Source organism: Myxocyprinus asiaticus, chromosome 38 (assembly GCF_019703515.2).
Source record: "Myxocyprinus asiaticus isolate MX2 ecotype Aquarium Trade chromosome 38, UBuf_Myxa_2, whole genome shotgun sequence".
Taxonomy (NCBI): Eukaryota; Metazoa; Chordata; class Actinopteri; order Cypriniformes; family Catostomidae; genus Myxocyprinus; species Myxocyprinus asiaticus.
In genome coordinates this window covers 40,213,509-40,228,563 of record NC_059381.1, presented here as the reverse complement: position 1 = coordinate 40,228,563, position 15,055 = coordinate 40,213,509, and the positions used below count along the sequence as shown (strand labels likewise).

The following is a 15,055-nucleotide window of genomic DNA, read 5'->3' as shown; positions in this document are numbered from 1 at the left end:
AAGTTGGTTAAATGACCATGGTGTTGGTGTGCTTGACTGGCCAGCAAACACACCAGACCTGAACCCCATAGAAAATCTATGGGGTACTGTCAAGAGGAAAGTGAGAAAAAAAAATGCAGATGAGCTGAAGGCCACTGTCAAAGAAACCTGGGCTTCCATACCACCTCAGCAGTGCCACAAACTGATCACCTCCATGCCACGCCGAATTGAGGCAGTAATTAAAGTAAAAGGAGCCCCTACCAAGTACTGAGTACATATATAGTAAATGAACATACTTTCCAGAAGGCCAACAATTCACTAAAAATGTTTGTTTTATTGGTCTTATGATGTATTCTAATTTTTTGAGATAGTGAATTGGTGGGTTTTTGTTAAATGTGAGCCAAAATCATCACAATTAAAAGAACCAAAGACTTAAACTACTTCAGTCTGTGTGCACTGAATTTATTTAATACACGAGTTTCACAATTTGAGTTGAATTACTGAAATAAATGAACTTTTCCACAACATTCTAATTTATTGAGATGCACCTGTATGGTTAAAATTAGACAGAAGCTTTGGAATCCTGGATAAAGATCTGTATATTTGTGGAATTTACATACTAACATACGATTCTCCATATTACAATGATGAAATTTTTGATTCTTTTGAAAGAGAAATTAGTCAGTATCAAACTCAGAGAACAATTTTACTATATGGAGATTCCAATGCTAGAACTGGCTCTGAGCCAAAATGCATAAGTAACTCAGGAGATAAGCAACTGTTCACTCAAATACCTCAAGATCTCATCAATGCTCTTGCTACAAAGATGTAATCAAGATACAGTACTCAACAAAAATGGAAAGGATGTACTGCAACTCTGTCAAATCCTAGATCTTTATATTCTCAATGGCAGAATCAAAGGAGATTCTTGTTGATGCTATACTTGCAGTTCAGATCTGGGGAACAGTGTAATAGATTATGCCATAACAAATATAAGCCCCTCCTACTTTAATTAATTTACCATCAAAGCTCAATCACCCTTTTCTGACCACAATCAGATCAATGTTTTCATTAAAATTAAAAAATATCAGAAGCCCAAAATAAAAAGCCAGCTGATCTGTGTAAACCTAAATCGTACAAACTGACTCATAGTACTGCTGGTACATATATTAAAGCATTAAATTCAAATGAAATAGTCGATTCTATCAGAACATTTAATAACTCAACATATGCTTACAATCAAGGAGTTGATTTGGCTATCAAACACTGTGGATGTTCCGTGGAAAGGAGGAGGCGGGAGGCAGGTTGCTCTACTCACAGGTTAGGGTTTTTAATGACCACACTGCTCTCAACTTTACAATAATAACTTCTTCCGTGTTAGAATAACAATCTCTGCAACTTAACTATAATAAACTCTTAGCTTCACAAACATAACTCTGGGGACCTCACTGGTCTTCTGGCGGTGTGGCTCTTTTATGCCGCTCTCCCCGTGCTCACTGTAATTAGAGACAGGTGTTAGACATAATCTAGCTCAGGTGCAAGCACCCTTACCGCTTTCTCTCTCTCCGGAGAGATGCTTGACCACGCCCCCACTGCCACATATCCCCACTGCCCGACTCGGGCCGGGGAGGCATCCGGCCTGCCTACCACTCCCTCCACCCCCCCATTTCTGGAAAGGAAATCGGCGGCAGCCATCTGCGCCCCCGGTCTGTGGACCACCTTGAATTTAAATGGCTGAAGAGCCAGATACCAACGGGTGATCCGCGCGTTGGTATCCTTCATGCAGTGGAGCCATTGGAGTGGGGCGTGATCCGAGCAGAGGGTGAAGGTCCACCCCAACAGGTAGTATCGGAGAGTGAGGATCGCCCACTTGATGGCAAGATGGTGCTGTACTTAGTTTCCCTCAATGAGAGTTTGCGGCAAATGTACAGCACCGGGCGCTCCTCCCTCTCCACCACCTGCGAGAGCACGGCCCCTAGCCCTCTGTCTGAAGCATCTGTCTGTAAAACAAAAGGGGGAGAGAAATCGGGTAAATGTAAAAGCGGCCCCCCGCAAAGTGTGGCTTTAACTTGCGTGAACGCCTGCTGACACTGCTCCATCCACTGGACCGGGTCTGGAGCTCCCTTTTTAGTGAGATCAGTCAGCGGGCTGGTGACGTCCGAATAGTTAGGTACGAACCTTCTATAATAGCCAGCCAGCCTTAGGAACTGTCTCACCCCCTTTTTGGTCTTGGACCTCAGGCAGGTCGCAATTGCTGCTGTCTTATCAATTTGGGGATGCACCTGCCCGTGGCCCAAGTGGAACCCCAGATACTATACCTCCACCCACCCAATCGCGCACTTCTTTGGGTTTGCTGTGAGTCCTGCTCGGTGCAGCAATCTCAGAACTGCCCTCAGATGTTGCATGTGCCGATGCCAATCATTGCTGTAAATGATGATGTCATCTAAATAGGCAGCGGCATAAGCTGAATGCAGTCTGAGAATTCGGTCCATGAGACGCTGAAACGTAGCTGGGGCCCCGAACAAACCGAACGGAAGTGTCACAAACTGGTGTAATCCAAAAGGTGTGGAGAAGGCGGTTTCTTCACGGGAAATTGGTGTCAAGGGGGTCTGCCAATAACCCTTCGTCAAATCCAATGTCGAATAAAATTGAGCAGTGCCCAACCGATCGAGCAACTCATCAACACGAGGCATTGGATATGCGGCAAATTTAGACACCGCGTTGACTTTCCTATAATCCAAACAGAACCATACAGACCTGTTGCTCTTAGGCACTAGAACCACTGGGCTGGACCAATCACTGTGGGATTCTTCTATTACCCCCATATCGAGCATTGCGTCCAATTCTTCCCGAATGATTTTCTTTTTGTGTTCGGGTAATCGGTAGGGGCGGCTACCTACCACGACCCCCAGCTCGGTCTCGATGTGGTGGTGAATGAGGTTCATACGACCCGGTAGAGGGGAGAACACATCTGCAAATTCCTGTTGCAACCTGGCAACCTCCACGAGTTGACTCGGTGAGAGGTGGTCTCCGCAAGTGACCGGGGTGAACTGTTTATGTTTTGAATTTACCTCGGGTCCGAGCTCCGCCTTCTCTGGAACTACCGTAGCCAACATCACAGGGACCGCCTCCCTCCACAATTTCTGGTGGTTGAGGTGGTATATTTGACGTGTGCCCCCTCTATCAGTTCGTTTAACCTCATAATCGAGATCCCCCACTCGTCGTGTGACCTCAAAGGGCCCTTACCACATGGCGAGTAATTTAGAGCTCGATGTGGGAAGTAATACAAGCACTGTATCTCCTGGTGCAAATTCCCTTAGCTGAGTTCCCCTGTCATACAGTCGGCGCTGTCGTTCTTGAGCTTGGAGCAAATTCTCCTATGTTAGTTGCCCCAAAGTGTGGAGTTTGGCTCTAAGATCAAGAACGTATTGAATTTAATTCTTACTATTTGAAGGTCCCTCCTCCCAGGCCTCTCGCAATACATCAAGCACACCGCGTGAGCGTCGCCCATACAGCAGCTCAAATGGGGAGAAGCCAGTGGAGGCTTGCGGGACCTCTCGTACTGCAAATAACTGGGGGTCGAGCCATTTATCCCAATCTAGCATCGTCGTGCACAAATTACGAATCATGTTTTTAAGGGTTTTATTAAATCGTTCCACCAGGCCATCTGTTTGAGGATGGTACACGCTGGTGTGAATCGATTTAATGCTCAATAATTCATACAGCTTGCGTAGTGTCCGTGACATAAACGTTGTGCCTTGATCGGTGAGGATTTCTTTCGGAATCCCCACCCGGGAGATTATTTTGAAGAGTGCCTCCGCAACACTGCGTGCTGAGATGTTGCAAAGAGGCACTGCTTCCGGATATCGCGTTGCATAGTCCAATAGGACCAATACAAATCGATGTCCGGTGTGCCGACCGTTCTAATGGCCCGACGAGGTCCATTCCAATTCTTTCAAAGGGGACCTCGATCAACGGAAGAGGGCGCAATGGCACTTTTGAGGTGGCCGGTGGGTTAACCAGCTGACATTCGTGGCATGCCACACACCACCTGTGGACATCGCCGCCAATGCCCGGCCAATAGAAGCGGGCTATTAGACGGTTCAGTGTTTTCCTTTCTCCTACGTGACCTGCCATGGGATTATAATGAGCCGCCTGGAATACCATTTCCCGACGGCTCCGTGGTATCTAAAGTTGGGTTGTATCTTCTTTAGTCTGAGCGTCCTGTGTCACTCTATACAACTGCTCATTTATAATTGTAAAATAGGGGTATGAAAGGGCGATGTCCGGCTGGAGTCGTTGACCATCGATGACTCTCACTTGGTCGAAGGCGTGTTTGAGGGTTTCGTCTCGCGGCTGCTCCAAAGGAAAATCTCCCTCAGGGAATTCCCTGAGAAGGGGAGGAGCTGCAGCCTCTCCTCCTCTCTCGTCATTATGACGTGGAGCTTTCGAGGATGGCCCCAGCTCCGCCTCCCCTGCCAGAACATCGCACATTGCACATCTCCCTAATTTAGTACAGGACCCATCCGCACAAATTCTAATAAATCTCTAAAGTCAGGCCAATCCGTCCCCAAAATCAGCGGATGGGTGAGGCAGGAACTAACTGCGGCCTCCACTCTATGCTTTTTCCCCCGGAATTTAATCGTCAGAGTCACCACAGGATACTTGTGAATATCCCCGTGCACACACTTCACCCTCACCATTTCAGCTGTGCCCAAAGCCTCGGGTTGAACCAAGCGTTGGTGGATAGTGGTTTGATTACACCCGGTGTCCACCAACGCTTGGTGGGTACCCCCCTTGACACTTACCGGTATCCGGTATGCACCGGTCCGGTCGGGGGCAGCCTGCGGGAGGTCAGAGACCTGTACCAACGTCCCCAGCTCCATCAGAGGGCACTGATCCCAGAAGTGGTCCGGGTCCCCACACCTCCAGCAGGCTGGCCCAGGCGCAACGCCCGCACTTGTGTCGGTGGGCGCCCCCACCTGAGAGGGAGAATGGTGGGGCATCGGGGTAGGTGGAGGTGTCGGGAGCTCCCCCACACCCGGGGAGCTGGTCTCATTGGCTGAAGTCCTCCTCACCTGCATGGGGCAGGAACAGGCCCTGGGGAAAGAGCAGAACGAGAGGAGAGAGGGGAGGGGGATGAGACAGGGGAAAACACAGGGGGAAGGGAGAGAGAGTAGGAGGGCTCTTCCGCCCTTGGGATCGCTGCCATGTGGTCCTCCGCAAGCCGGACGGCTTCCTCCAGCGATGCCGGGCGGTGGCACTGGACCCACTCCGCCGTACCTTTTGGCAGTCGATGTATTAATTGCTCCAGTACCACCTGGTCGATGATTCCGTCGACGCCGCAGTCCCCCGCTAGCAGCTATCTTCGGCAGGCGTCGCGGAGCCATTGGGCGAAGGCAAATGGGCGGTCGGAGTTCTCCAGCTTCAGGCTCCGGAAGAGTTGATGATTCTCTTCCGGACTCCGACCAACCCATTGCAAGATGGCTTTCTTCAGGTCACCATAAGCCAGGAGGCTCGTCGCCGGCAGTTGTTGAGCCGCGAGCTGGGCTTCCCCAGACAACAGCGGAATAAGTCGGGCCGCCCACTGGCCGAGCGGCCAGCCCCAGATCTCGGCGGTGTGCTCAAACAAATCCAGGAATGCCTCGGGGTCGTCCGCCGTCCCCATCTTCTGTAGCGCAGGCGGGGGCAACGGCGTGTGGGTGTCTGGGTTCGCAGCTGGGGATGCCTCCTGGCTGAGGAGGCTCCGGATCACCTGCCGGTCCTCTGCTTGAGCGCGTAGGAGCTCCACAAACTGGCGATCTTGATCTTGCCGGAGCTCAAGCAGGGTTTGCTGGTGGTTCCGATGTAGGCCAGCAAGGGCTTGGAGGATCTCAGCCAACTGGGAGGACTCTACGGAGCGACTTCCGTCCATCTTCAACCAAAAAATTTTCCCAGGTTTCGGCACCAGTGTGGATGTTCCTTGGAAAGGAGGAGGTGGGAGGCAGGTTGCTCTAGGGTTTTTAATGACCACACTGCTCTCAACTTTACAATAATAACTTCTTCCGTGTTAGAATAACAATCTCTGCAACTTAACTATAATAAACTCTTAGCTTCATAAACATAACTCTGGGGACCCAGGCTCTCTCTCACTGGTCTGCTGATGGTGTGGCTCTTTTATGCCGCTCTCCCCATGCTCACTGTAATTAGAGACAGGTGTTAGACATAATTTAGCTCAGGTGCAAGCACCCTTACCGCTTTTTCTCTCTCCGGAGAGACGCTTGACCCGCTGCCACAAACACATTTATGAAATTTTGGAAAATACAGCAAGAAAAGCAAATTTAAGGGAAATAAAATCAAATGAGTACAAAAGAGGCACTAAACAAAAACCTCCCAAAAAATAGTTCTTGCCTAATTGATTTACAAACACGGTCAAACCAAGACTGATTTCAAACCAAAAACATAAAAATCCAGTCAACAAGGAGTTACGTTTAGAACACTCAAAACTTCTTAAACAATACAAAAAGATACTAAGACAGAAAAAACAGAAATACTACAACCAGACCCTAAAGAATATTGAAAACACAATAGACCGGAGTCAATTCTTGAGCCTATGGAATGGCTTTGGCACTAGAAAACTACAGAAATTAGTCATACAAGATGGCAAAATTTGGAAAGATTATTTTGAAAACCTCTATACCCATCAAATCATATAAATGACCCTAATCAAACAAAAATCCTTGAAAAGTTGAATACTCTTGAGTCATAAATCAAAAACAACCAAAATCCACTAGATTATCCAATAACCCAACTAGAACTAATTGAAAAACTAAAATCCCTTAAATCCAATAAATCCTGTGGTCCTGATAACATCAGAAATGAGATGCTAAAAAACAGCTTTCCTGTATTACAGAATACATTGCTGAAACTCTTTAATATGATTTTGATGTCGGGTGTTTTCCCTGATGTGTGGAATAAAGGGCTTATCTCTCCAATCTTTAAAAGTAGAGACAAAACAGATCCCAATAACTACAGTGGAATCTGTGTAACCAGTAACTTAGGAAAAGTATTCTGTTCCATTATCAACTCATGAATTTCATCTTTCATTAAAGAACATAATGCCATCAGCAAATCTCAAATTGGTTTCCTTCTGGAACATCGAACCACTGACCATATATTTACACTAAACACATTAATTAACAAACATGTACGCCAAAAGAAAGAGGGCAAAATATTTGCATGCTTCGTAGATTTCAAGAAGGCTTTTGACTTCATTTGGCATAAAGGTTTATTATATAAAATTATTCAAAGTGGCATAGGGGGTAAGGTATATGACATAATTAAAAATATGTACACCCAAAATAAATGTGTATAAAAATAAAAATAAATAAATTGGTCAGAGAAGAACAGAATATTTTTCCCAGCATCGAGGCGTAAGACAAGGCTGCTGCCTCAGCCTGACTTTATTTAACATTTATATTAATGAATTAGCAGACCTGCTGGACAGATTTAAATGTACACATTTTTTTCCATTTATGAAACAACATACATGTACACTATATTCTAGTCCAGTACTAGAACTACAGGACACGGAAGTCATATATTTTTCTTATTTTATCTATTAATTTTATCTAAAACACCAGAAGGTCTCCAAAACAATCTAGACATCCTAAATCAATTCTGTCAAGACTGGGCCCTAGAAATCAATGTCTAAAAAACTAAAATTATGATATTTCAGAAAAAACAAGAAATCTGGAGCAAAAATACAAATATACTTTAAATGATAGCAAACTTCAACATACCTCACAATATATTTACCTAGGACTTGCCTTAACCCCCACTGGAAATTTTAATTTGGCTATTAAAACATTAATTACAAAAGCCTGCAGAGCAACGCATGCCAAAAAAATGAAATTATTCATAATAAACATTCCAATCAGAATTTGGACAAAGATATTTGATAGTGTCATAGTGTCACCCCATTGCTTTATATGGAAGTGAAGTCTGGTTTCCATTAAGTGATTATAGCCATAATGCTTGGGACAAGCATCCTATAGAAGGTTTACATGTAGAATTCTGTAGAAGTGTTCTTCATGTCCACAGAACGACACCGAATAACGCAAGTAGAGCAGAACTCGTTCATCCATCTCTCAACTTAAATATTAAAAAAAGAATGTTAAAATTTTGGTACTCACTTATTTTGTAGTTCTAAAGATACCCTTCATTATAAAGCACTGAAAACACAAGAACTCAATCCACAAAGTCTTCTCTGAAATTAGTGTCACAACTCACAAACAAAGCACCCCAAATCAACTCAAAACAACTAATAAGAATAAAATAAATAATGAATCTCCAAACCGATAAATACATGGAACACTGGAGGGAGCAAACAAAAACACAAAGTCACCCACAACATTACCTTTAACTCAACAGAGGGTATAGCCTTGCTGAATATCTGTTCTTGGTCAGAAATACCAAACATGGACAACTATTAACCAAATACAGACTAAGTGACCTCCAACTGGCCATTGAAATAGGAAAGCATAAAAAGACATGGCAATCTAAAGAAGATCGAACATGTGTCCATTGAACATCAGGTGAAGTAGAGACAGAGGTACACTTCCTCCTTCACTGTGAAAAATACTCACACGTCAGAGATTAATTATATATGAAATTACAACAATTTATCCCCGAGTTTCATTCCCTCAGTGAAAATGACAAACTGAAAATCTTACTTGGTGAAGAACCCACTTCACCCCTAGTGGCCGATCACATTAACAAATGCCACAAACTACGAAATGAACACACATCTAGCACCTGTTTCAGCAGTTCATTTTACTGTATATGTCGAGCACAGTTACATGTCTTAGTTGTTTCTTGTCAAGTATTGTTTTGTCTTGTTGTTCATGTCCAGTTTACTGTATTCATTGTTTTTCTTGTAATGATTTTACAAAATGTACTTACCAATATGTATGTCATGCCAATAAAGCAATTTGAGAGAGAGAGAGAGAGAGAGAGAGAGAGAGAGAGAGAGAGAGAGAGAGAGAGAATGCAAACACAATGTAGGACAATCACAGCGATTTTTTTTTTTTTTTTTTTTTTTAATTATTATTATTATTAATATTATTATTATCTAACAGTGCAGACAGAGGTTCAGTCTACACCGAAACAGGCTTTTAGAAGTACTGATGGGTTGAAGGCTGATTCTCGGGTTACCAGGGGAATATCACTGGGACTATCCTTGGGGAAACCCAGGAATTAACGGAGCAGAAACTCCGCAGGAAAACACCTCCACAGCGCGCAACACGCCTCCTGCAACACTGGATCAGGAGAAGATTAAAACAATGATATCACATCACATATGTTTAATTTACAAAGGAATACTTTCAAACAACTTATTATTTTATTACTTTTTTGCGGCCCGTTCACGTTGGACGCGTCCCTGCGTTCCACCTGTGTTGTTTTTATTATTATTATTATTATTGGTCCATGTACACCATTCTTTGACCGTTGAGTTATTTCGTTGTTGTTGTTGTTTAAAATCCCATAAACGCTGCGTTTTAAAGCCGTGTTAAATTAAGATTCTCTTCGTTTCGTCTTGCTGTTTTTAAACACGAGTGTCATCAACAAGAACATGTATGATCATACTTGTTTGTGGCGTCGCTCACTTCCAGCGTCATAATAGGCATAAATGAGCATGAATAGGAATCTCAATGCCAAAAATACCAAACTTAATGTACGATAGGCTAGAATTATCATACTTCAAAACACTGCTGTTTCTTTGAAACCGCTGCTCTTTCAGGAAGATAATTCTGACATCTTAAAAAAAACAAATAATAAATAAATACATTATGATTACAATGCAAGACAGCACATTTCCCGGAAAGCCTCTGATTTCTCTTTGCACTTGTATGCTGCATTGTAATCATGATGTATTTATTTATTTTTTCAACAAAAAAAAAAAAAAAGAAGGGAAACACCTATGTCCAGAATATAACTGATGTGTAGAAAAATGTGTAGAAAGAAGAGACGAATTTACATGCACATTAAATGTGGTCAGTATGTTTAGATTTTGAATTCCTTGCATGCATGAAATATGTATATATATATATATATATATATATATATATATATATATATATGTGTGTGTATATATATATATATATATATGAGATTCATATATGGGCTATATACTGTATATATTAATTATAGGGTGGGTTAGTCTATAGTAATTATAATGAAATTTATATAAAACAATAAAAGTCAATTTACCTAATTTAGATAGCAAAGTAAGTTGTCTGTCTGTGTGTGCGCGTGTTTGTGTTTACCCAGACTAAACTCTTCCGTCTATCTCACAACAGCATGATTTCTCGGAAATCAGCCTGGCCGAGTTGTAGAGCGACTGCCTACAAGTGCGCATGCGCATACGCGCTGCAGTCCGTCACTGTGGGAAAAACCCCGTGTGCGCTATAAAACAAATGAGCGCAACATTGACAGTACAGTAAGCGTGAGCTTCTCTTGACATAGCTTAACCTACAGTTCTAAGAGTGGATTAACGCATTTATAGGAGCTATTGCATGTGCAGTTATCTTCTATTTGGATACAACATCGGAGTACACTGTAAGTATACATGCCAATGAAAGTTTTATTGCAGTTGCTTTTAAATGTTCACGAGAAGCAGTTCAGTACACTTAAAGCAATGTGTGGGTTTACTGACCTAATTTAGGCTATATGATTATTTTAACTTTTATTTATTAGATGCAGATTAAAGGGAATGCGCCCAATGCAATTTGCTGCAACAATGGTGCAAGACACTCAGGACAATAAAAAACAAAAGTTACTTTTACAATTTGCTTAGTATCGATTTGTGACACTCGGTGTTGCTTGATGGAAAACAAATAAGATAGACAAATTCATGAATACGTTTTTGATTATACATAATTAAATTTGTCCTACAGCCTGAAAGGAAGGTATATAACCTGGTATATAAGGTGTTTCCTGTTCTTTAACTTGTCTCTTTTCTTCCACAATACATTTGAACAGAGCAAATTAGAGAAAATTAAATGTATCTTTATAACTTGTGCAGAAACCATGCCTGTGTCCAGAATGCGCATGAGACCCTGGCTGGAGGCCAGAATTGACTCCAATGTAATCAATGGACTTGTGTGGGTCGACAAGGTAAAGTAGTATTATTAGCACTATTCTATCAAATAAGTATAGCAATGATCAACAACTGCTATACAGTACTTTAAATATCTGATGTCTTATGAAGTAGACCATCCATGATTGGTGTTCTTATGGATTTATAACTTGTGCATTTATAACTGCTTTTAGAAGCAAAAGATGTTCTCCATCCCTTGGAAACATGCTGCTCGCCATGGCTGGGAGGTTGACAAAGATGCTTGTCTGTTCAAGCAGTGGGCCATTCACACAGGTGAGACACTACGCATGCATAATTTGAGATCCAGAAATTAGTTATAATCACAATGAAAATGAACCGCTCATTTCTGGTTGTTAGGTAAATTCAGAGAGGGAGTTACCCCACCTGACCCCAAAACATGGAAAGCAAATTTCCGCTGTGCCATGAACTCGCTACCAGACATTGAAGAGGTGAAGGACAAAAGTGTCAACAAAGGCTGCGGAGCAGTGAGAGTGTACCGCATGCTGCCTGCCGTGCCCAAGAAGAAAGACAAACTATCAAAAATTCGAGACAACAGAAGACGGGCGAAGGTGAGGAGAACATGTTTAAACATGACTGTATTGTAATTTTTCAACTTCCATCAATGTGGCAGCATTAAAATAAATGTCTATAATGTATTATTTAAGACAGTATGACCTAATCTCTAAATATTTGTTTGTTTTTTAGGCTACATTATCAAAGGTCAAGATGGAGCACATGGACACTGATAAGATGCACTCTGATAAGCACTCTTACACACATACGACAGAAGAAAGAATTACACAGGAAAACACCATTGACAGCACTGAAAATCTAAGTAAGCATCTACAGTAGCAGCCACAAAAACAATTTGTTAAAAACAAATTCTGTTTTTGTCGTTATAATTTAGATAATGGCAAATTAAGTTTTCAGAAAAGAATCTCAATAGAAGTAATATTTTTATGTTCAAGTGTAAAATATTCATGTTTTTCTTTGCTTTTTTTTTCCTGAAGACACTGCCAGCCCTACCGTTGACATCCCAGACATCACTGGATATGAAGTTGAAATTGGCCCGGATAGCACAAACAATATTTACACAGCCAAGTTCCAGGTCTCACCAGTGCATTCTACAGGTAATAGGAGTATATGTCTTTTGAACTTATTTAATAAAGTTAAATTATGTAACTACTTTTGATTGCCTTTTCTCTTTATCTTACAACCCTCAGACTTCGAAGAATATGAAACCAACGCTATAATTGAGGTGAGTTTACTCTTTAAAACGCTTTTCTGTTCATTGTGCTTTTTCATTGACAGGAATACCCCATTTTAGCACATTTCAAAATACCTGTTAATGGACTAAATGTTATTGTTGGCAGACTATAATTAAAGAACAAGCAAAACTCAGTCACTTACAAGTTCTGTGTTTTGCATTTCCAGATCTCACGGCAATTGGAACATGATAGTTCGCAGTGGCTACAAAACAATTATTCTGGAAAGGGGTTCCTGGCCAATGAAGTAGGCACAACAGAAACTTACCACAGTCCAGAGAGTCAGTGGAGTGTAAGCTCAGGTAAATGTTGCATAACATATTTAGAAAATGCTAAGAACTTTGACTTCAATGCAGTAGTCATTGGCATCTTAATTTTCAGTTGTTAAATAATTTGTAATCATAGTACATTGCACTTACCACTTTCAAAATCTTAAATCACTTCCTTGGCTGCCATTCAAATTCATAATTATTAGCTGTATGCATTATTAACAAACACAGAAGGTTAGCCTACAGTCTTGGCTGGGTCCAGATGAACAGCAGTGTTACTCATGTGAATTGTTATTTAATTTTAGGAGAAGAGCTTGAACTTCGGCTATATACTGAACTGAATCCAGGCCTACCTGACGATCCCCTCTGTACCTACACAGAGATGTGGAACAGCAACACCATGCCAATCATCTGTCCGCTCTGAGAACTCTTGGAACATGTACATTTATATCTTACCTCAAACTCCATCTTACAAACTTTCACCAAGGACAATTGTTTGGAATGGACTCCACTCAATCAAACTCAACTTTGTACCTCAGTAGCATTTAGGAGGACGTCTCGATCCATGTTATCTTCTGAACATTGTCACAGACATAATTCTAGACATTTTTCCAAATAAGATTCTTGTGTGTTCCACTGTTAGTTACTCAGGCCACAATCCTTAATTCAGGAGACAACTCAAAGGTATTTTTCTACTTGCTCCGAAATACAGACATTTCTAAAAACAGGCCTACTGTATATTCAGCCTCCTTTGAGTTTTAGTTCTTGCAATATAAGAACTTGAATGTGATGTGATTTAATTTAAAGGATCTTTCAGAACCTCTCTGTTGAAAGGCTAAAATAAAAAAAAATATTTTTAAATGATGGTGTAACACATTCATGGAAAGGAGGAGGCGAGAACCAGCTTGATAATATAAATAATAGGTTAATAATGGACTTAAACCAAAAGACACAAACACACAGGTGTCGGACAGCTGTCTGTAACTCTCTCTCTGTCGCACTGCCGTCTCCAGTCGGCCTTTTTCCCTCTCGGGCTAATCAGCCTGATTAGGAGCCGGGTGTGTAGAATCACGACCCGGCCCCGCCCTCCACCCTGCCACAGATGGATTGTGGTGTTGATGCCAGTTGTACAGATTTGTTACCATGTAATCTCATTTAATATGAATTTGTCAGATTCCGTTATGTTCATGTCAGGGTGTTTCTTACGGATTGTATATGTACACACACCACTTACTAAATGAAGCTGTTTGACTTATGGAATGGGGTTCTTTACTGTACATAATGTATATATTTATTTGTAATAAAAAATTATAAATTTATTTATAGTCGTTCATGCTTATGATTTCTAACATTTAATTGCCTTGAGAAAAAGGTAATTATGAAAGTAAAAAATTACCTTATGCAACAAGATGTATTAAAATATAGTATGTATATAAAATATATTAAGCATAAAAATAGCAAGAATAGGTCCTAAAGGTCTTATACACGATAGCTTGAATGTCTTTACTCACTCAATTTTCTAAATGACAAAAATGTGCAAAATAAGCAGATAAACTTTGCATGGCAATATAAGCAACCGTACCATAATCCTGGTTTATGAATTAAGACTGTGCGAGACCAACAGTGTCATGTTTAAATGTGTTTTTGCTATGTTTAAATGTGTTATTGTAACATTGTTCGGTTTGGTTCTCGTTGTTTCGCTTTCATAGTTGTGGTTCTTGTTTCTTGTTCATGGTTTTTGTTTTGTTTTGGATACTTTCATGTTTTTAGTTAATAAACTGCATTAGGGTTCTTCATCTCGTCATCGCCTTCATCATTCTTGTCCTGCTTGCCTGCCTACACGTTACAGAATACTTGACCAACAACATGAACCCAGCAGTTAAACTTCTGCGGTTACGCCAGGGGAATCATCCCCTCGAGGACTACATGGCTGAGTTTTGTGGACTGTGTCACTTGGTGGACTTTAAAGGTATTGACCTCAAAGACATTTTTCGTGTTGGCTTAAATGAGCCAGTCTGCTCCAGGATGCCTGGAGCTAGAGTCAATTGGACTCTTTCAAAGTAAATTGACTTTGCCCTGTTAATGAGTGGTTCTGCCTTTACTGTTGGAGTAGTGGATGAAGAACTCAGCACTCCTACACTGGCCACCACATCCAAATCCACCAAGTTGGAGCCTACCACCACACCTGCCACGAACCACGAGCCAATGCCCACGCCTGCCAAGGTCAATGAGCCAATGCCCACGCTTTCCATGGTGTAAATGAGCCAATGCCCATGCCTGCCACGGACCACGAGTCAACGCCCACGCCTGCCACGGTCAACGAGCCAACGCCCACGCCTGCCATGGTAAATGAGCCAACACCCACGCCTGCCATGATCAACAAGCCAATGCCCACACCTGCC

General features: G+C 42.0%; 2 protein-coding genes across 3 annotated transcripts; one reads left to right on the top strand and one right to left on the bottom strand.

Moving 5' to 3' along the window:
* Nucleotides 1-496: 496 nt before the first annotated feature.
* LOC127429149 (uncharacterized) lies at nt 497-10,004 on the bottom strand. Its single transcript, XM_051678009.1, has 2 exons — nt 9,369-10,004; nt 497-9,278 (listed from the first exon to the last, which is right to left on the bottom strand). Exon 2 carries the CDS (start codon nt 5,454-5,456, stop codon nt 4,485-4,487), a length of 972 nt encoding a protein of 323 aa, XP_051533969.1. The 5' UTR covers nt 5,457-9,278; nt 9,369-10,004; the 3' UTR covers nt 497-4,484.
* Nucleotides 10,005-10,411: 407 nt separating this feature from the next.
* Nucleotides 10,412-13,974, top strand: LOC127429150 (interferon regulatory factor 1-like). Of its 2 annotated transcripts, XM_051678010.1 has the most exons (9): nt 10,412-10,578; nt 11,045-11,136; nt 11,293-11,392; nt 11,477-11,688; nt 11,825-11,954; nt 12,130-12,249; nt 12,343-12,377; nt 12,554-12,686; nt 12,959-13,974. In XM_051678010.1, exons 2-9 carry the CDS (start codon nt 11,050-11,052, stop codon nt 13,075-13,077), a joined length of 936 nt encoding a protein of 311 aa, XP_051533970.1. In that variant the 5' UTR covers nt 10,412-10,578; nt 11,045-11,049; the 3' UTR covers nt 13,078-13,974. The 2 variants fall into 2 exon arrangements, with proteins under 2 accessions (XP_051533970.1, XP_051533971.1); XM_051678011.1 differs by lacking the exon at nt 12,554-12,686.
* The last annotated feature ends 1,081 nt before the right edge of the window (nt 13,975-15,055 follow it).